At 43.7% G+C, this 21,745-nt stretch overlaps 3 protein-coding genes across 7 annotated transcripts in view; all 3 read right to left on the bottom strand.

Moving 5' to 3' along the window:
* Nucleotides 1-484, bottom strand: part of LOC120028937 (large neutral amino acids transporter small subunit 4-like) — a 28,824-nt gene extending 28,340 nt beyond the window's left edge. Inside the window, exon 1 of the mRNA XM_038974209.1 lies at nt 343-484. The gene's annotated coding sequence lies outside the window, so the exon portion shown is untranslated. The remainder of the gene's footprint in view (nt 1-342) is intronic.
* Nucleotides 485-708: 224 nt separating this feature from the next.
* LOC120028291 (protein NLRC3-like) lies at nt 709-6,925 on the bottom strand. Its single transcript, XM_038973483.1, has 3 exons — nt 5,478-6,925; nt 5,166-5,317; nt 709-1,765 (listed from the first exon to the last, which is right to left on the bottom strand). The coding sequence occupies exons 1-3, from the start codon at nt 5,948-5,950 to the stop codon at nt 1,722-1,724; spliced, it is 669 nt and encodes a 222-aa protein (XP_038829411.1). The 5' UTR covers nt 5,951-6,925; the 3' UTR covers nt 709-1,721.
* Nucleotides 6,926-7,006: 81 nt separating this feature from the next.
* The window catches only part of LOC120028290 (unconventional myosin-Ic-like), a 58,466-nt gene continuing 43,727 nt past the window's right edge, over nt 7,007-21,745 (bottom strand). For 2 of the 5 annotated variants that reach the window (XM_038973479.1, XM_038973482.1), the window contains exons 10-32: nt 21,533-21,652; nt 20,996-21,069; nt 20,780-20,885; nt 19,987-20,067; nt 19,701-19,792; nt 19,184-19,278; nt 18,953-18,999; nt 18,675-18,755; nt 17,948-18,053; nt 16,781-16,898; nt 16,341-16,454; nt 15,944-16,020; nt 15,763-15,831; nt 15,355-15,439; nt 13,308-13,467; nt 12,346-12,429; nt 12,086-12,179; nt 11,948-12,003; nt 11,477-11,612; nt 11,249-11,319; nt 10,903-11,000; nt 9,936-10,035; nt 7,007-9,565 (exon numbers count right to left, since the gene is read on the bottom strand). In XM_038973479.1, the coding sequence (XP_038829407.1) occupies nt 9,539-9,565; nt 9,936-10,035; nt 10,903-11,000; nt 11,249-11,319; nt 11,477-11,612; nt 11,948-12,003; nt 12,086-12,179; nt 12,346-12,429; nt 13,308-13,467; nt 15,355-15,439; nt 15,763-15,831; nt 15,944-16,020; nt 16,341-16,454; nt 16,781-16,898; nt 17,948-18,053; nt 18,675-18,755; nt 18,953-18,999; nt 19,184-19,278; nt 19,701-19,792; nt 19,987-20,067; nt 20,780-20,885; nt 20,996-21,069; nt 21,533-21,652 (2,091 nt within the window). In that variant the 3' untranslated portion in view covers nt 7,007-9,538. Of the gene's footprint in view, nt 9,566-9,873; nt 10,036-10,902; nt 11,001-11,248; nt 11,320-11,476; nt 11,613-11,947; nt 12,004-12,085; nt 12,180-12,345; nt 12,430-13,307; nt 13,468-15,354; nt 15,440-15,762; nt 15,832-15,943; nt 16,021-16,340; nt 16,455-16,780; nt 16,899-17,947; nt 18,054-18,674; nt 18,756-18,952; nt 19,000-19,183; nt 19,279-19,700; nt 19,793-19,986; nt 20,068-20,779; nt 20,886-20,995; nt 21,070-21,532; nt 21,653-21,745 lie in introns of all 5 variants that reach the window. The other 3 variants (XM_038973481.1, XM_038973480.1, XR_005473419.1) reach the window with 3 other exon arrangements.

The raw sequence follows: 21,745 nt of genomic DNA, 5'->3' as shown, positions 1-21,745 counted from the left end.
ACTAACAGCACTGCAAGCAACAATAAACACCTCATGTAACAACATCAAATTCATAGTATAATTGACTCATACTGTCCTTGATAGGCCTATACACAGTCATTTTAAGAGAAGTTTCAATTGAAACATTGTTGCATGTTATGTCTCGGATAATCAGTCGACATCATTTCAGGGCCGGCTACGAAGATATGACAAAATAGAAACAATATTGCATTTCTGCACTCAGTGTAACATAGCTGATATATTTTTCTTCAGTGATCAATTTTCAATAAAAGCAAAGTAGAGAATTTACAGATTCCTCCCCTTAGAATAACAGTAGCGCATCCCTAAAGTGCAGTACCATACCTGTGTGTCTGGAACCACGAACAAGGTCGCCTGCCTCTCCACTGACTGGACTTAGTCTTTGTATTAAAATCTATAGTTGTTATTCTCAAAACAACAAATACCATCTATATACTGTAGATTGTAGACTTGACTCAATCTTTTGTTTCTTTGCATCAACATTTCTCTTTTCAACGCAGATTCCTGCTTTTATTTTCGCACCGAAAGCTGCACAAACAAGCCTGCGTCTCCATTGGCCAGGCCCTGAGCCAGAGAAGAGCTCAAACCAATCAGAGCGCTTAAATTATTAAATAAATAATTGGTGAAAACAGCCAGCTAATGTTTTGACACAGAAAACGTGGGAGTTATGGCAAATAATATGAACTTAAATAAGGACTTGCACGAATTGTTTTATTTTCAATTACATGTCGAGTTTTGTACATTGCCTAGTCTATTTATAGATAAAACAAAAATAGCAAACTTGTTGTTGACTTAAATGGGAAGCATTTTCCCGATGTTTTTTTTTATTTTCAGACAAACTTTTTCCAAAGTGCAAAACAAAGGGAATATGAGTTTCTACCTTCACAGGTGACAACATATATAATTCGATTTGTAGTAATAGTAGCACTGTCCCTGGGCATCACAAAAAATTACCTTATTATTCAGGTACTTGACATATTTTCGTTTTTCTATGGAAATGTGAAACAAAGGACAATGACATGTCCCCATGGACCAGACTAGGAAGGATGCAAACAAAAACACTGCAGAAAAAGTTTATATTGATGGTGACATCTTGTGGTAGAATAAAGAAATACTCTCAACTTAATTTTGTCACCCTCAACTTAATACATTTCAATATTAATTTTTAAGTAGTAAAATTTAGTTGGCTACCAACAAATTACTGTTAATCCATTAATGCCCAACTTTGTTAGAGAGTGAACATGATCATCTAATTTGCACATAGTAGACTATAACCCTAGCCTTCCAGTAGGTCATGTGTATGCAGGTCTATTGCTCTCTGCTGGCCATACATGGAAGTGCTGTTTAAACGTTTAAACTCGTTACTTGGAGGCGTTTCTGACAACACAAGAATGCAACCTATTGGAAAAACGTGTAGACGTATTGCCGACGATTTCATTGACCTATGGCTCCATTCATTGACCTATTACAACCTGACAACCAAATATAAACTCTTAGTTGTTTGAACAAAAATAAGAATTAAATACTAATAACATCCTTCATACCATGTATATGTGCAAAAGTACCATATCACACAAATTGTAAACAACCACACCATCCACCAATGATAAAGTACTTGGAGTCTATCATCAGCAACAGGAAAGGCAGATGAAATCAGATGCACACTTTGATGTCCAGATGAGACGTTCTCCTGGCGAACTCCTTCAGCTTCCTGACTCCCTCCTTTGATAACTTGTTGTCAAACATCCTGAGCAAAGAGACAAAGTCACAATGAAATATCAACATATGTAAAATATTATCTTGTTCAAATAGTAGGAAACTGAGCAGATAACAGTATCAATGCTATGTCATCTAAATGAAAGATGTTAAGGTTACAGATGCTAAGATGTTAAGGTTACAGATGGGCCGGCAGGTAGCCTAGAGTGTTGGACTAGTAACCGAAAGGTTGCAAGATCGAATCCCCGATCAGACAAGGTAAAAATCTGTCGTTCTGCCCCTGAACAAGGCAGTTAACCCACTGTTCCTAGGCCGTCATTGAAAATAAGAATTTGTTCTTAGCTGACTTGCCTAGTTAAATAAAGCTAAAACATTTTTTTTTAAATGCATACCTCCAGATTGGAATTCAAATGTTTTATAAGAAATTTATTAATTGGAGCATATTTTATTTTACCTTTATTTAACCAGGTAGGCCTGTTGAGAACAAGTTGTCATTTACAACTGTAACCTGGCCAAGATAAAGCACAGCAGTGCGACACAAACAACAACACAGAATTACACATGGAATAAACAAGCGTACAGTCAATAACACAATAGAAAGAAAAAAAAAAGTCTATATACAGTGTGTGCAAATGGCATGAGGAGGTAAGGCAAAAAAATAGGCCATAGTAGTGGAGTAATTACAATTTAGCAAATTAGCACTGGAGTGGTAGATGAGCAGATGATGATGTGCAAGTAGAAATACTGGTGTGCAAAAGAGCAGAAAAGTAAATAAAAACAATATGGGGATGAGGTAGGTAGATTGGGTGGGCTATTTACAAATGGGCTATGTACAGCTGCAGCGATCGGTTAGCTGCTCAGATAGCTGATGCTTAAAGTTAGTGAGGGAAATATAAGTCTCCAACTTCAGCAATTTTTGCAATTCGTTCCAGTCATTGGCAGCAGAGAACTGGAAGGAAAGGCGGCCAAAGGAGGTGTTGGCTTTGGGGATGACCAGTGAGATATACCTGCTGGAGCGCGTGCTACGGGTGGGTGTTGTTATCGTGACCAGTGAGCTGAGATAAGGCAGGGCTTTACCTAGCAAAGACTTATAGATGACCTGGAGCCAGTGGGTCTGGCGACGAATATGTAGCGAGGGCCAGCCGACTAGAGCATACAGGTCGCAGTGGTGGGTGGTATAAGGGGCTTTGGTGACAAAACGGACGGCACTGTGATAGACTGCATCCAATTTGCTGACTAGAGTGTTGGAGGCTATTTTGTAAATGATATCGCCGAAGTCGAAGATCGGTAGGATAGTCAGTTTTACGAGGGTATGTTTGGCGGCGTGAGTGAAGGAGGCTTTGTTGCGAAATAGGAAGCCGATTCTAGATTTAATTTGGGATTGGAGATGTTTAATATGAGTCTGGAAGGAGAGTTTACAGTCTAGCCAGACACCTAGGTATTTGTAGTTGTCCACATATTCTAAGTCAGAACCGTCCAAAGTAGTGATGCTAGTCGGGCGGGCGCATGCGGGCAGCGAACGGTTGAAAAGCATGCATTTGGTTTTACTAGCGTAGGCCACGGAAGGAGTGTTGTATGGCATTGAAGCTTGTTTGGAGGTTAGTTAACATAGTGTCCAAAGAAGGGCCAGATGTATACAGAATGGTGTCGTCTGCGTACAGGTGGATCAGAGAATCACCCGTAGCAAGAGCGACATCATTGATGTATACAGAGAAAAGAGTCGGCCCGAGAATTGAACCCTGTGGTACCCCCATAGAGACTGCCAGAGGTCCGGACAACAGGCCCTCCGATTTGACACACTGAACTCTGTCTGAGAAGTAGTTGGTGAACCAGGCGAGGCAGTCATTTGAGAAACCAAGGCTGTTGAGTCTGCCGATTAGAATACGGTGATTGACAGAGTCGAAAGCCTTGGCCAGGTCGATGAAGACGGCTGCACAGTACTGTCTTTTATCGATGGCGGTTATGATGTCGTTTAGTACCTTGAGCGTGGCTGAGGTGCGCCCGTGACCAGCTCGGAAACCGGATTGCTCAGCGGAGAAGGTACGGTGAAATTCGAAATGGTCAGTGATCTGTTTATTAAATTGGCTTTCGAAGACTTTGGAGAGGCAGGGCAGGATGGATATAGGTCTATAACAGTTTGGGTCTAGAGTAGAGGTCGACCGATTAATCGGAATGGCCGATTAATTAGGGCTGATTTCAAGTTTTCAAAACAATCGGAAATCTGTGGGGTTTTTTACACCTTTTTTAATCTTTATTTAACTAGGCAAGTCAGTTAAGAACACATTCTTATTTTCAATGATGGCCTAGGAACGGTGGGTTAACTGCCTCGTTCAGGGGCAGAACGACAGATTTTTACCATGTCAGCTCGGGGGATTCAATCTTGCAACCTTACAGTTAACTAGTCCAACGCTCTAACCACCTGATTACATTGCACTCCACGAGGAGCCTGCCTATTACGCGAATGCAGTAAGCCAAGGTAAGTTGCTAGCTAGCATTAAACTTATCTTATAAAAAACAATCAATCAATCAATCATAATCACTAGTTAACTACACATGGTTGATGATATTACTAGCTTAACTAGCGTGTCCTGCATTGCATATAATCGATGCGGTGCGTATTGTTGCTCCAATGTGTACCTGACCATAAACATCAATGCCTTTCTTCTAGTAAGCGGGGTGCGCGCTAATAGCGTTTCAAGCGTCACTCGCTCTGGTTGTTCCCCTTGCTCTGCAAGGGCCGCGGCTTTTGTGGAGCGATGGGTAACGCTGCTTCGAGGGTGGCTGATGTCGTTGTGTTCCTGGTTCGAACCCAGGTAGGAGAGGGACGGAAGCTATACTGTTACACTGGCAATACTAAAGTGCATATAAGAACATCCAATAGTCAAAGGTTAATGAAATACAAATGGTATAGAGAGAAATAGTCCTATAATTCCTATAATAACTACAACCTAAAACTTCTTACCTGGGAATATTGAAGACTCATGTTAAAAGGAACCACCAGCTTTCATATGTTCTCATGTTCTGAGCAAGGAACTTAAACGTTAGCTTTCTTACATGGCACATATTGCACTTTTACTTTCTTCTCCAACACTTTGTTTTTGCATTATTTAAACCAAATTGAACATGTTTCATTATTTATTTGAGGCTAAATTGATTTTATTGATGTATTATATTAAGTTAAAATAAGTGTTCATTCAGTATTGTTGTAATTGTCATTATTACAAATACATTTTAAAAATCTGCCGATTAATTGGTATCAGCTTTTTTTGGTCCTCCAATAATCAGTATCGGTATCGGCGTTGAAAAATCATAATCGGTCGACCTCTAGTCTAGAGTTTCACCCCCTTTGATAAGGGGGATGAACGCATGGTATAACATGGTATATACATGGTATAACAGTGTGTCACTGTGTGTGTGTGTAAACTGCTCACCAGAGATGTTCCAGAGTGGTGGTGGTGAAGGTGGTGAAGGAGAGGGCAGGGATAGAGAGGAGGAGGAGAGAGATGGGAGTATTTGTGATCTGCCTCGGAATAGTCCATCCAGGATGACACGGGTTTGAGGTACCAATAGGCCAGATACAAATCTAAGGAGAAAAATACAAAATAATGTACAATTAATGGAGAGAAAAACAAGTTAACAGAGACATTTTGTGAACGTTAATATGGGATGAAGTGAATGACAAAACAAAACACTACTTTTGTCTATGTTTTTGTATATGTTTTTTTATGCACATATTATTTGACCTGCAGAAGAGGTCCATGTGACCAGACTGATGGTGTCCACCCCAGGAGAAAGCCTTCTTGACGTATCTGCGCAGGAGCCGTCTGGGCCTCAGCAGCTTATTAGTAGTGGAGGTTAACACTTTGTGCAGGGCAACTGGAAACTTGGCTACACCGACGGCTGACTTGAGCCCTGAGAACGGGTCTGAGCCGGAGAGGGCCTGCAGGACGTAGTACAGAGCAGCCAGGAACTCCTGTACACTAGTGTGGAGGAAGTGGAAGCTCCTCTGGTAGGTGAGCGAGGCCCGGTCCTCTTGGAGGATCTCCACCAGGAAGGCCTTGGACAGCCCGCTGCAGTCCAGGGAGAAAGAGCTCAGATCAGCCTGGTCGAAGAGGAAGCGCCGCTCCAGTAGGCCCTGGAAGGCCATGGCTCCCAGGTCTCTCAGCATGGCCCGCATCTCCTGTAGGACCCATGGGTGACATTTTGGCTCCAGCATTCCACCAGTTGCACACGACGCTCCTGTAGTTCTATACTGCGTGTCCCCACCGCCATTGTGGGGACTGGGGAGACTCACTCTTGCGGTGACTGGTTTAACAGAATATATTTGTCTATTGCCCGCTTATTCAACAACATACAAGACTCGCAAGAGAAGTGGTTTGAATATGGAAGTGGTTCTTCCACATTTCTTTCTGTAAATTGAGGCATTGTTTACAGCATAAAAAAATGGAACAATACAGATCCACGCAGTCGCAGTTGTCATTTCAGCCATGGCTAAAAACAGGAAATATCATTAATAAATGTAATTATTATTACTTCAAAACCTGATGTAGGCCTAAAAAGAATAATATGGCATGATAATATTAGTGTGACATTGTAGCTTAGGCTATAAAACAAACTTGTCAACTATAAATGTTATTGTATGTTATTGAATTGTAATTATTAAGTCAACATAAATAGAAAATAATGACATATTTATTTTTAAATGGTGTAATATCGGACTTCATAAAACAGAGTTTAATCCTCTGAGTTTGCAAGATTCCATAATAACCTGTTGCCACTAAGATTACAATATAACTTATTACACGTTATAACATGATTATCACAATAAAAGTTATGGCATCAGTGTCAAATGTGTCAAAGAGTCAGAACACAAAAAGGTAGAATGATTACTAAAAAGAAACTTACCCCTTTTGAAAGTGAAACTTAACTTTCCTGAATGATGAACCACTGATATACCTAGTCTAGTCTAGCCTGGTGTATTGGTTTTATACACCTATAGAGCAGAGAGACCATTCAAACACAAGACTAGAGATAATGTCAAGTTCCTCATCACAGCAGAGGATTGTGTCACTTCGTACAGTCCCTTGAGATCAAAACATCATTTCAACATGTTGCAAGATGGTAGGTTTTAGCTGTTCTGGCTTGGGACTATAAAGACCGCACAGTAAAATTCAGAGTAAATCTAACTTTACTTGCATAATCTAGTTTCATTTTTAAAATGCATCAAATTATCAAGGAAGGACGTTTGTAATGAAGGACCCAGACAGAATAATATAATTTAAAGTTTATTTTGACATTTTATCTTTAGCGTGTTGGTCTAATTCTACATGATGGTGCATACAGAAACTCAGGACTGATAACTTGTGTATTGTAAATGATTAAACATAGGATTTGGTTTGAGACAGGCTTTAAAAAGAAGCTTCTATGACATTTTAAAAAGGAGGAATCAGATTTTCTGGTATATATAGTTTTTACTCTGGAATGAGTGACATCGTCAAGGAGGTATTTGTCACAGAATTCCATACAAAATTGGTTGTATTTCTATTAAACTCAAGGCACATTAGCAACACACCATTTTTGAACAAGTCAAAATGAATGTTACACTTACAAATCCTCACTTGGCTCAAATCTCTTATTAGAGCACAGAACACAATAGCCCAGTCCCAGATCTGTTTGCGCTGTCTGGCATTGGCAAGACAGCACAGACCGATCTGGGACCAGACTCACCAAGCACACATCTTCCACCAGGAAAATAATAACACTTTAATTGACATATAATCATACAACAGACAATTAACAGACGTTACATCTACTATTGCGTCTTTGGCTAGCGTCAGTGCAGTAGCACACCTTTAATTAGGCATATTGCACCTGTCATACCGTTCTTTCACTGGGTTGCCAGCTGTACACAGCTCAGAGGCTTGGTCATAGAAGGAGGAGGATGGGGGGCCGGTGCTCGAGAGGCAAAGCAAGGAAGAAGCAGCACAGAAATGTGAAGAGTGAAACATTGCTCAGAAAGTCTGCTGGGGAGGTGTAGATTAAAACTCACATCTATGAACTGTAGTGTCACGTGGGTTATACCAAACACACCTCTAGTTTGTTACAAAGATTGCTAAGTGTTCCTGAGGATGTTCCCGTTGACCCATGTGCTTTCTGTGAAGAACACCCGTGGCTATGATGTATATCCTATGACGTAGGTATTAAAACACCAGGAAGAGTCTCGATTGCATTTACTGCAGTGCATGAGGCCTCATCTCTCTTGAAGACCTGTGTTCAGAAGTGCCAATCAAAACATTAAAAGCATGTTGAGAGGGCTGGGCTGTATGTTGTCAATACGCCAGAAACATGAGGCTGTACTGTAGCGTAACACTGTGGATAGATTCTACATCAATATTTAGTGCATTCGTCTGTACTATCGTCCCCGTCACAAAGGATAGCACAAAAATCGTCGTCAGGAAAGTAACGGTAAATGTGTTAAAAGAAGCAGTGAACGTTGTCCTGACTACTACTATAGTCCGACGAGAGCTGCTACACTTACGCAGAGTACGGAAACAGCAGCCTGGAAACGTGACACAAAAGATAAGCAAGTGGACCATAGCGTGATTCCATAAAGCTTCAACTCTAGAGGTCTAACTTGGAGTGAAGTGTGTGTGTGTGTGTGTGTGTGTGTGTACAGTATGCATGCATCTTTCTCTCTGAATCGTCATCTTCCAGGCCATCCTGAGACATCTGGCTCTAACAACAGTGGAATCAAGGTCATCCCCAAAGTGTCATTGTTTAATTGGTGTATCAACATATAAATAATCCATTAACAATAACTTAGTAAAGGAGAAAGGCACAATTGTTGGGTGGTAAACAAGAGATAAACACAAAGACAAAACGGTTTTCTATTCTTTACAACCCCCCTCATTTTCGTTCTCTTGCCTTTTTCCTTTCTCACCTTCTTTTTCTGTATCTCTATTATACATTGTAAAGACCATACACTATGGCGTTTCCATTATAAATCAATTATAAAAACAACTTTCTTCTCACCAAAATGCTTTGGTTTACGCTTTCATTTGGGCTCCTCCATGATATTTACATCAAACAATGATTTAGAGATCTATGGCACTGCACAGACCAAATGTGCTCTACATTCTGGCCAGTATGCTCTGGGTCAAAGGTCACACACGCACATGACTTTTCTGCTAATATCCCTTCGGATAGAAAACCTCAGAGTATTGTGTCCGAGTCGACACAAGTTTGAAAAAAAATAACTCTTCCTTATGACCTTCTCTACCAAACTCCCTGCTCCTCAATAGCTTATAACAAACCTAGCCTACATACCATCAGCCATGTACGGCATTTCCACTTTAACAAAAGCCTCTGCCCCCAAACAGTTAAGAGTAGTATCAGAGAGGGTGCAAAGTCTACATTGCTGAACAGAGAAAATATTGTGAAAAAAAGAATGACGGAAAGAAAAAGAAAAAGGAGACCCGATACACCCTCATTGACTGCTTGTTCATGTTCCCAAATTAAGCATAAGTAGTGCAGGAAAAATGCACCAAAACATTGTTATTCCTTGGCTTCATATATAAAATCGTAATATTTCAAATAACAAGTATTAATCCCCAAAATATATAAACATAAATATCAATTAATTAAATCGCTTGACTTTTTCTTAATTGGAAGCACATGCCGTTCCTCTAGCGAGACCTGGCATTTGATTGGCTTAGGCAGAGAAGGGTCTGCGGTTGTGATTGGTGAATAGGAGCGTATTCCAGGAAGGACTTCCTTGGCGTGGTCAGATGATCAGTCATGTCTATCATCTTGAGTTCAGTCGAGGGGCAGTCTGAAATAGTTCAGGGAAGACATCAGAGGTAACCATTACAAATAAGTTAACTTAACTTTAATCAATCGATTGATTGGTTATCTTTACAATGTAAACATGCAGAACAAATGGTCTCTACCTGAGATTACACCTACAATGAAAATCAATGTACAGTTTTACAGGGGCGTTAACAAAACTATCATGTCCTGTACGTCACACAACAACAACCTGCTTAAAAAGTAAAGTACAGTTAGCTTATATAAATACTAGTGCAGGACTCCAATAATCAATCATCTCTGACTCCAATCATGCAGTATTGATGTTCCAACCTACTGTATTAGTCCTGTAGGGGAGGACTGATGCTTTATATCCCTCCGTTATTCCGACTCACCACTGAGAGGTGGCCATTCTTCGCCTTGGCAACCAGCAGCTCGGAGCCAGAAGTGAAGTCTATGATCCCTTCTTTACCTTGGCCCACCGTGAAAGTTATACTGGGAGAGAGAGAAAGAAGGAAGAGATGAGGTGCAGTTCATTTACAGTCAAAATATATTAATTTTTTTCCCGCACCTCCCGGGTGGCGCAGTGGTCTAAGGCACTGCATGCCAGAGATTCTGGGTTCGAGTCCAGGCTCTGTCGCAGCCGGCTGCGACAGAGGAGGGCGCACATGGGGCGGCGCACAATTGGCCCAGCATCGTCCGGGTTTGGCCGGCAGGTATATCCTTGTCTCATCGGGCACTAGCGACTCCTGTGGCGGGCCGGGCGTAGTGCACGCTGACCATGTCACCAGGTGTACGATGTTTCCTCCGACACATTGGTGCGGCTGGCTTCCGGGTTGGATAGGCAGTGTCAAGAAGCAGTGCGGCTTGTTTGGGTTGTGTTTCGGAGGACGCATGGCTCTCGATCTTTGCCTCCCCCGAGTCCGTACGGGAGTTGCAGCGATGAGACAAGACTGTAACTACTACCAACTGGATACCACGAAATTGGGGAGAAAAAAGGGGTACATTTTTTTGTTGAAAATATATATATATATATTCTAACAAATGAAACTAATCTGATTGCAGATGGTGATGCTGGTGTCTATGAATTCAAATCCAGCTGGTGGTAGAATTCCAATTTAACCCCAGAATGTCGATTGTGCATAGTTTATATTAATACAATCTGACCAGTAAATGTTAGAAACGTAGACCTGTTTTTCAATGAAAGCTGACATGCCGCTGAATAACACAGTACATGGCTTATCTAGTTCCGGGTCTCAGTATCTACAAATAGACTATCCAAATGAAGTGATACCTACAAACAGAATGACACGCCATCAAATCCACTATCCGACCGCAGCCCGTTTCAGTGCAACAACTCACCTTCCCTGGTTGATGTTGATGCTGTTGACCTTGTCGGCACATATGGCCACTTTGGTCAGGGTCTCGATGATGTGGTCACTCTGAAGCACCACATCTCCCTACAGACCAGAGGAGACCGGAGAGGAGTTACAGCTTCACTACTAGCCCGTCCCAGATCTGTTTGCGTTTGGCGTGACAATGACAATAGGTGTTGGCAAGACAGCACAAACTGACCTGGGATCAGGCTACTTCACTGCTACACCTAACAGAGGCATCGGTTAAGTGCGTAATAACCAGTGTCTCATGGGGTTATGGCCATGGGGTTAGGACCATGTTATGACTAAGACAGCGCTGAGGTCAGCCTCACCTTCTGGTTTTTGTCTTCAGTGGGCACGTGCAGTACGAAGACACCATCACTGAGAGAGCTGACTGAGATACCTGAGGCCAGACAGACACAGACAGAGACGGACACAGACAGAGACAAACAGAGACAATTGGGAGAACTATGAGCATCACTCAGATCAATTCAGCGTGGCCTCTGTAACGGCATTTGACCACCAACCCATCCTCTCCCCCGAACCATGTGACCGCTGACCTTTGAGGGTAGCGTAGTCGATGCGCTGCTTGAGCTTGGCCTCCTCCACGATGACGGCACAGTTGGAGGTGAGCAGCAGCTGCCTTGGTCGTGCCTTGTAGCCCTTCCTGTCGTACTTGGTCACTGGGACTGCATACTGAGGAGTGAGAGGGGGACATTATTGGTGGTGGGGGGGGGGGGGGGGGGTTGGTATATCTTCAAGGATTTTGTATTTCATTGGACAAGAGGAGAGACCGTAGTAAAGATAGAGGGTGTGTCACAAAGGCAGTGGGCTGGTTTCAAACGTTTGAGCTGTAGGGAACAGCATTAACCGCTAGGCTGGATAAGCCATGCCACAGACACGATCAGAGTTAAGAATCAGTAACACATGAATATACTGAACTGAGTATATATTAAGACAAGTACACAACCCTACATAAATCCAAAGTAGAGAATCAAATGGGCATATTAACACTCTAGTACTGTACTGACCTTCATATTCTCACTGCCAAGTGACTGCAACACCTTGGGGTTAATCTCCTCTCCATCTGAGGGGAGAGAGAGGCACAGGAAGAATGTTAGGTGTGTGTATATACACGTGAATGCATGCGTGTTTATCAAGGCACTTACTGAGTCTTGTGCCCATAAAGAGCTTTGGGACACTTTGGGGGTAGTTGTCCTTCTTGTTTTTGAAGATCTCACTGGCCACCATTTTCTGCTCCAACTTCATAGACAGAGAGAATGGACAAACAGTTTGGAGAGAAGTTATATTGGTGAAGTAGAAGACCAACATTTGAAGTTCTGAACTCGTATTGGTGAAGAGCTATGAACACACATTCATTTGTAAGACATATAAAATGTACTACTATACTCTATAATATGCTATATACCTGGTGTTTCCACTCTGGGTTGATCCTCTTGCAGTAGCCCCACACCATGTTCTGCATGTACAGTTTACGTAGCTGTTCTGACGCCTATTGGACGGAGAATGACTTGTCACGTAGCATTTTAACAACTCAAACATGTCATCAAGAAAGATGCCTCAATTCAGACAGAACTATTTCAATGTAGCCTACATCAATGGTTCCAAAATGTTACTAAATGATTCCATAAGTGTTATTTCATAGTTTTGATGTCTTCAATATTATTCTACAATGTAGAAAATAGTAAAAATAAAGAAAAACCCTAGAATGAGTAGGTGTGTCCAAACTTTTGACTGGTACTGTGTGTGTGTGTATATATATATATATATATATATATATAATTTTATTTACAGGAACTCAGTCTGGCTTTCAACTTGTAATAGTAGAATGCAAGAGGTGCAATTTCTAAATTGGGTAGTCATCAGTTTTCCTCGTCATGTCAGTCAATGTATACCTCAGAGAGCCATTTATAACTATAAGAAATGTCCAGATCAACTAGCCCATGTCAGCTAACTTTTTTTCCCGAGGTTTTTTAGCCCGTAGATTTTGTTGGAACATTTGAGTCACTCAAATATCACATGAATACACATTAGATATGGCAAAATGTATAGAATTGCAAGAAAATTTGCTTTAAAACTGCAACATGTTCTCTGCACTGCATGACAAAATGTGTAGAATTGAAGGAAATAAGCATTAAACCTGCAAAAAGTTCTCCAGGCCAACGAGAGGGCAGAGAGAAACAGTTTGTGTCACGAACAATGCTTGTGCCCAGAGAAACAGACATGGTGGGTGCGCAAAGTTCCCCAATGCTGGACGGGGGGGCCTGAGTGAAAAAAGTCTGGGAACCCCTGACCTACATCATAGTACAGTTTAAATGTGATTGAGACAGAACTAGTCAGTAAACAATGTCTCGTGTAATGTTGCGTTACCTCGATGAGGGCGGTCGGTGGCGTGGGCCAGCTCTTGTCCAGGACTGACTTGGGGAGGTTCCTGCGCAGCTTCATCAGGAAGGAGTAGCGCACATAATCCAGGAAGTACTCATTCTCAGGACAACGCTCATTATGGCGGTAGATGAAGCCCTTGATGAACCTGAGAAGACACAGACAGAGAGCTTTGTAAACACTCCTGCACACATTCGTCAACAAATTGATAAGAACTTCTACACAACACCGCAAACATCACAGTGGCCCAAAACACGTGTGGATGTCGTCTGGGTAAATACTTTCCACAAGTTTCTCCATATGAGTAGAACTCGTGTCAGTAATCCAAGGGAGCCCATTGAGCCGAGAGCAGTGTCACAAGCTAATGAATATTCATGAACTTTCTTTCACCCTCCTAGTTACAGTGGGGAGAACAAGTATTTGATACACTGCCGATTTTGCAGGTTTTCCTACTTACAAAGCATGTAGAGGTCTGTCATTTTTATCATAGGTACACTTCAACTGTGAGAGACAGAATCTAAAACAAAAATCCAGAAAATCACATTGTATGATTTTTAAGTAATTCATTTGCATTTTATTGCATGACATAAGTATTTGATCACCTACCAACCAGTAAGAATTCCGACTCTCACAGACCTGTTAGTTTTTCTTTAAGAAGCCCTCCTGTTCTCCACTCATTACCTGTATTAACTGCACCTGTTTGAACTCTTTACCTGTATAAAAGACACCTGTCTACACACTCAATTAAACAGACTCCAACCTCTCCACAATGGCCAAGACCAGAGAGCTGTGTAAGGATATCAGGGATAAAATTGTAGACCTGCACAAGGCTGGGATGGGCTACAGGACAATAGGCAAGCAGCTTGGTGAGAAGGCAACAACTGTTGGCGCAATTATTAGAAAATGGAAGAAGTTAAAGATGCCGGTCAATCACCCTCGGTCTGGGGCTCCATGCAAGATCTCACCTCGTGGGGCATCAATGATCATGAGGAAGGTGAGGGATCAGCCCAGAACTATACGGCAGGACCTGGTCAATGACCTGAAGAGAGCTGGGACCACAGTCTCAAAGAAAACCATTCGTAACACACTACGCCGTCATGGATTAAAATCCTGCAGCGCACGCAAGGTCCCCCTGCTCAAGCCAGCACATGTCCAGGCCCGTCTGAAGTTTGCCAATGACCATCTGGATGATCCAGAGGAGGAATGGGAGAAGGTCATGTGGTCTGATGAGACAAAAATAGAGCTTTTTGGTCTAAACTCCACTCGCCGTGTTTGGAGGAAGAAGAAGGATGAGTACAACCCCAAGAACACCATCCCAACCGTGAAGCATGGAGGTGGAAACATCATTCTTTGGGGATGCTTTTCTGCAAAGGGGACAGGACGACTGCACCGTATTGAGGGGAGGATGGATGGGGCCATGTATCGCGAGGTCTTGGCCAACAACCTCCTTCCCTCAGTAAGAGCATTGAAGATGGGTCGTGGCTGGGTCTTCCAGCATGACAACGACCCGAAACACACAGCCAGGGAAACTAAGGAGTGGCTCCGTAAGAAGCATCTCAAGGTCCTGGAGTGGCCTAGCCAGTCTCCAGACCTGAACCCAATAGAAAATCTTTGGAGGGAGCTGAAAGTCCGTATATTGCCCAGCGACAGCCCCGAAACCTGAAGGATCTGGAGGTCTGTATGGAGGAGTGGGCCAAAATCCCTGCTGCAGTGTGTGCAAACCTGGTCAAGAACTACAGGAAACGTATGATCTCTGTAATTGCAAACAAAGGTTTCTGTACCAAATATTAAGTTCTGCTTTTCTGATGTATCAAATACTTATGTCATGCAATAAAATGCAAATTAATTACTTAAAAATCATACAATGTGATTTTCTGGATTTTTGTTTTAGATTCCATCTCACAGTTGAAGTGTACCTATGATAAAAAATTACAGACCTCTACATGCTTTGTAAGTAGGAAAACCTGCAAAATTGGCAGTGTATCAAATACTTGTTCTCCCCACTAAGTTAAACTCGTGCCCAATAGAGAACCACCTGCGGATGGTGTTGGCGGCCTGCCTCTTGCGCTGTGCCCTCCTACAGGCCAGGATGCCCCTCCACCACGCCTGGACCACCACCGCTGGAGAGGGACACACAATTTATGAATTGACTTATTATTTAACCCGAGTTCATTGAGATCCAGCGACGAGAGAATCAAGACCTGGGCCCGTCTGTATCAAGCGTCTCAGAGTAGCAGTGCTGATCTAGGATCAGGTCCCTTCTGTCCATGTAATCTTATTCATTGTGATGAAAACTGATCTGAAGCCTGCACTCCTACTCTGAGAGGCTTAGTACAACATCCAACTGAACAAGACAAGAGTAATCGAATAGACATGCACAGTGCCTATAGAAGAGCTAAATGCTTGCTGACACGGACGTAGAGGTTAAGAGTAGCCCTCCTACCTGATGATCTGAGTTTGCGATATTTGGTCTTCTGGCTGTAGCCCTTCCAGGATGACTGCAGTTTGCTGGCTGAAGAGAGAAAGAGATAGACAAAGATGTTCAGAGGGTTCGGATGCTACAGTCCGGAGAGACAGCAGGTGACGGCCGTCAACTAAGACCATGTGATACGTGACTCTCTCACCAAGGCTGTGTTTCCTCGTTTCCAGCGCGTCCTCTGTGGCGAACAGGGTCTTTGGAAAACGGATGAAGATTTTGGATCTGTAAAGCAAACGGAGAGCCACTAAGCTGGCAGTGTGCCTTTATACAACACACAGGGGCATTCAGAGTGTGTTCAGCACTGGGAGGGATTTAGTTCAGCCCTGACGAGATAATGGACTTCTGCCTTTCACTGAGAGTAGGCAGAGTTACAGGATTAGATCAACACAGAGTGGACACTGAACTCGTTAGGGAGATGGGATGTAGATAAACTAATGGGAGATACATGCATGTCACTAGAATTAGCACGCGTGTGTGTGTGTGTGTGTGTGTGTGTGTGTGTGTGTACCGTCATGACTGTTTTCACTGGATAAGGGTCTCACCTGCCCAGTTTGTACTCCTCAGGTTTGTAACCCAGGTGTTTGACCAGTGTGGAGACACCGTCTGCCAGCTTGCCCTGCCAGCTAGGCCAGGTCTCCGGGCAAAGGGACTTATACCTGCCAGGGACAGACAAAACAACACACACTGGTATATTATATGCAAAATATTACATTTAGGTTATATCACTAACTTTGAATAATTGTGGAGATTAGTCAATCACTTACAGGTGTATTCATTTGCTAACATAATTATTTAATCTGCCATTGAATGAACCTATAATGCCAGTGAACTACATTCAAGCCTGATAGAGGCAGGACTAGCTCCGAGCCAGGCAGGACTAGCTCCGAGCCAGGCAGGACTAGCTCCGAGCCAGGCAGGACTAGCTCCGAGCCAGGCAGGACTAGCTCCGAGCCAGGCAGGACTAGCTCCGAGCCATAGTCACCTCTGGAGGAAGGTCTCATAGTGGCGGCGGTAGGCAAAGCCAGCTCTCCTCACGCGGAGGTTCTCCATCAGACCCAGGTACTTCACCTGATGCCTGATGAGAACCTCGTCGAACCGTCCTGAGAGAGATAGAGGTGAGAGGGAGAGAAACCACATTAGCCTGAGTTACAGTAGTACATAACTGGTGAGATTGCAATACATTTTTATTGACATTTTCCCTTTTTGCTTCTGTTGAATGGTTTGTTGTTACAGTTGTTAGCAGCAACGCGTGATGCTTATTCAAGCAAACCATAAAAACACAATTGATCCGACTTAGTCCCAGAAATGCAGACAATGGACAATAAGGAGGGTAGGAGTGAGGAGAGAAAGAGCAACAGTAGGAAAGACACAGAAGGCCATCTATTGACAAAGGCCAGCTCGATATACTGAGCAACGCAGTGTGAAGTACAGTGCTGCCATTGATGTCACTGAAAACAATCAAAACGCAAGGTCAGATTTAAGAATCGTAGATACAAGACAGACAAGATATTATTTAAAAAATTATATTGAACTGGCACAGAAAACCTAAGTAAGTGTGATAGCAGATGGCATAGTTAACAGCTGAGAGACAATTTCACAGTTTTAAAGTTAGTTTCCCGGCAATTCTACATATTTTGTCATGGGGCTGAGAGAAAATTGCAGTTTCAAAGCTAATTTCCTGCAATGGCTTATGCCGTGTTCTTATGCGATCGGAATTACTTAAACATATCAAAATCAAATGAGGGCCCCAAGTCATGCCATTTTTAGAATTTTTGATTCTGTCTAGTTTTTATTTTGGTGACTTTTAGTTCTCAGAGATGATCTTATTTAAAAATATAATAAGACATATTTTATACCTGGTTTTAGTCGTTTAAGTTTACACTGAAAGAGTTTTACCATCCCGAAAAATAAACAAACATGTATTCATGCAGCGGTGCGCCACTACTAAATGCATATAGGTGAAACACTGTATTCATTAGGCACCAAACGGAAGCAAATGTACTGGAACAAGGAGGGACTACCATGACCAAATCAGAAAAGCTCATTTTAGTTTTCCGTTGAACGTTTTGAAACATTTTGCTCCGGTGTGCCCTAATGAATACGACCCTGTTGACAGCGCGGTGCGAGCAATGCATCGGTTCCTTCCTACCTGCTTGCTTGGCATCGTTGGGCTTGATGCAGCGCACGTACGACGGCTCCTTGGACATCAGGATCTCCATTAACTTCGCCAGGCTGGTCTTGAACTGGGTCGCTGCCTGGAGGCAGAGACAGAAACAAAGAAAGAGAAAGAGAGTGAGCACCGAGCGAGGGATGTAGAGAGGAGAGGTGCAGGAAGAGGAGAGGAGCAGAAAGGACGGCTGCTGGCTGGACTGAGGCCGAGACTGGACAGAACACAGGTCCCAGTGTGACGTGACAGGGTTGGGGGCAGTGACAGAGAGAGAGAGCGCTTCTCGTCAACAATGAACACAATCAGTCAACGGACTCGACACCAGCGACCCACAACCAATGGGCCTCCACTGTGTGTGTGTGTGTGTGTGTGTGTGTGTGTGTGTGTGTGTGTGTGTGTGTGTGTGTGTGTGTGTGTGTGTGTGGAGGGCAACCAAGTGTCAGGGCATTCCTGAGTGTGTGAGCGGGGAGCAGAGATTCCCCTGTCACTCACTCTACCCTTCAGTGTGGCGGGAGGAAGATCCACAGAATATAAATAAGTGGCTGTTTGTAAGTGTGTATGAGACAGGACATGTATATATGAGTCTGTGATTGTGCATCAGTCTATGCTTTGGGGTACATTGCAGACATGCATGTATTGGTGCGTGCCCATGGGCATACCTATGACCTTTGCCCTCTGAGTGGTACTACAGGGTAATGGCTGTTCTCACCGTCTCAGGTCTCTTGCTGTCCTTCAGCTCCGCCCGGTCAAAGCACTGGGTCAGAATCTTATTATCAGACATACACATGACCTGTGGATGGACAACGCACAGAGAATGAGTACAACTCACCTACGACTAGAACTACCACACTGTTCTACAAACTCACACACACGGTGAAAGACAGAGGCAGAGAGAGTCGACATAAGTAACACAACACAATCTCAGAGTCATATCATCCATCTACCATCTAAATCCTTTCCCCTTTTGGCCTGAATTCTCCCTCTCACCTCTTTCAAGTTCCTGAAGAGGAGGTCATTGTTCTTGTCCAGGAAGCCTAGTGGGGGAAGAGAGAGAGAGTAAGATCACATGCACTCCAAGTAATGTTGGGGGAAAGAATGATTACACACACACACAGTGACAGACCACTTCAAGAACTACAGGAACATCCTTCCTCTGGTCTTCTCCCTCTCGCTTCCCCCTAACAATTGACACTGCTGCTGCTCCACACACACACACACCGTTGACATTGTAGTTGACCTCTCCAGCGTAGTGCAGCAGTCTGAACTCCTCTCGGCCCATCACCTTCCGGGTCTTTCCGTCGGCCAGCTTGTGACTAGGAGGAACACATCAACAACAAGTGACTATTCGTCAGGGCACACCATAGACCCCGTAGCAAAACATTTTGCAACAGAAAACGAAAACAAGCTTTTCTTATTAAAACACTTTCAGGACATCCCTCCCGGTTTCAACCTGTTTTCTTCCATTTGGTACCTAATGAACACGACTTATGTTTACAACGGACTAATGGGAGGAGTTCTCCTTTAACTCGTGTGCATTTTGTTCCCAACAGATATTTTGTTTTTAATAGTTATGCACTACTGCAGACCAAGCATTACAACTCTGTTGATTCATGTATTGTCTACGGGCTTCTGTGTCCTGACAAAGTCAACTGACAGCCAGCTCTCACGACATCTCCTGTTGCTCTGTTAGCAGAGGGAGGTTTGTACACGTGCGCTCGTATTTGCGCAGACTCACGTTGTCAAGTGGGCGTGGCCTCCCACAGTATTCTCCAACTTCTCCAGGAAGGTGAGGTCACTGGCGTCCCCTGGCCTCAGGCACTCCTCATCCTGACAGAGAGAAAATGAAAGAGAGAGAATGAAAGAGAGAAAATGAGAGAGAAAGAAAGAGAGAAATACATTAGATGGACAGTTGACTGTGACAGTAGGACATACCAGACGCAGAGGGGCCAAGAGGCGAGAGAAAGGGGAAAGGTCAACTTGAAAAGCTCAGGGTTACATTAAAGACTGAAACGGATTCTCACCAGAATGGAGATGATGCCTTTGAACTTCTCCTCCACAAGATCACAGATGATCTTGTTGTTGAAATACTGCACAGGCTCCCACTGTGAGACAGCAAGGAACACAACAGCATCTTTTAATCGCTTGTTTAGAAGACGGGAACAACCGTTTGAACGGTTGTAAAACAAAACATTGACAGACTGCTGAGAATCTGGGACAAGGAGGACATTCTGAACCCACACTATGCATACGGTCAAACAAACCTTCATGGCTGTTTGCTGCCGCACACAGTTCACTGTCACTTTATTAACAGGTTTACCACCACATTATCATCATCACAAACGCAGCCCACATTACACGTTGTACAATAACGTCCCCTTTGACGAATGACTGACTGGATATGAATCGCTCTCCCTCATGGGCCCGTATTCACAAAGCGTCTCAGTAAGAGTGCTGATGTATGATCAGGCCCCCCCTTTTCATATATTCTCAGTCATTATGATCTAAAAGCCTCAACTGATCCTAGATCAGCAGCACTCCTGTTCTGAGATTCTTTGGCAACACGGGCCCTGAACCGTAGTGGAGCGGGCAACCAATCACCGTGTAGACAGTCATACAGAGCCGATAGGGAGAAGGTGGAAGGATAGGACGGGACAGAAGAGAGGTAGAGGGGAGTGGTAAAGGGAGAATGAAAAGATGGAGGAGTCCAGTAGAGGGAAGGGAAGGTCCCTCCAAGACGGATAGAAGCATAGAGGCGGAGGGCTGAGGGGATGGAGAACAAGATGGCCTGATAGGAGAAAGAGAGAGCAGTCTCACCGTGATTCCCTCTGCTTCGTACTCATCCTGCTCGGACTTGAGGGTGAGCTCGATGAAGAGCTGCTGCAGCTTCTCGTTACAGTAGTTAATGCAGAACTGCTCAAAACTGCGACACGTACACACGATTACAGATGAACCGTAAAATGACAGTAAATGGTAAACGCTGTGGAAAATACAACGGATTATGGGAAAATGAGTTCTATATTCCTCTGGTACCTGTTGTGCTGGAAGACTTCAAAACCATAGATATCCAGGAGGCCAATGACTGAAGCGTTCTTATAAGTCTCATCCTAGAAGAAGAAATGACAGCTTTCATGTAGGAGCATTCGTAAACATCTCGTAAACCGTGTAAGCCAACGGACTCATCATTTGTTAACATGCACACCTAAATACAGCATGATAAGCACTGCCGAATGACAAACTCACAACAGACATGGACTAGACGCATTACGGTTAGAGAGTACCTCACAGCTCAAATATGCACTGACCTAATCCCCATCAGACAATAGCCTGTACAGAAACGCAGTGCAGTTGAATTAGCGTTACTGCTCTGACGTAGTATTACAACACATCCACAAGGGGGAGTCCTACCGCCACGGTCTATGAAATGGCCAGCTAATAGGTCAAAAGTGCAGGCTGACAGGAGAGGCAGAAGACTGTGGTAGATATAGGGATATCATGCCAACGGAGGGGAGGGGGTCAGAGGTGAACGGGGCGTTAGTTCACGTGTGTGTGTGTGTGTTTGTGTGTTACCTTGTAAGCCAGGGAGACGTTGATCTTGTTGACGAGCCAGGTGAAGGTGCGGCCGTACACGGCCTTAGACAGGGCATCCCGGGCCGCCGCCGCCTGCTCCAGGTTCAGAGGGCTCTTCAGCTGGAGGACGCACACACAGATCAGACACGGACACACACAGAGAACAATGGAAACAGTCCTTCCACAATTCCTCACCTGCCGAGGTACCGAGGA

Source organism: Salvelinus namaycush, chromosome 34, assembly GCF_016432855.1.
Source record: "Salvelinus namaycush isolate Seneca chromosome 34, SaNama_1.0, whole genome shotgun sequence".
Taxonomy (NCBI): Eukaryota; Metazoa; Chordata; class Actinopteri; order Salmoniformes; family Salmonidae; genus Salvelinus; species Salvelinus namaycush.
The sequence above is the reverse complement of the archived record's forward strand: the minus strand, read 5'-3'. Positions and strand labels throughout refer to the sequence as shown.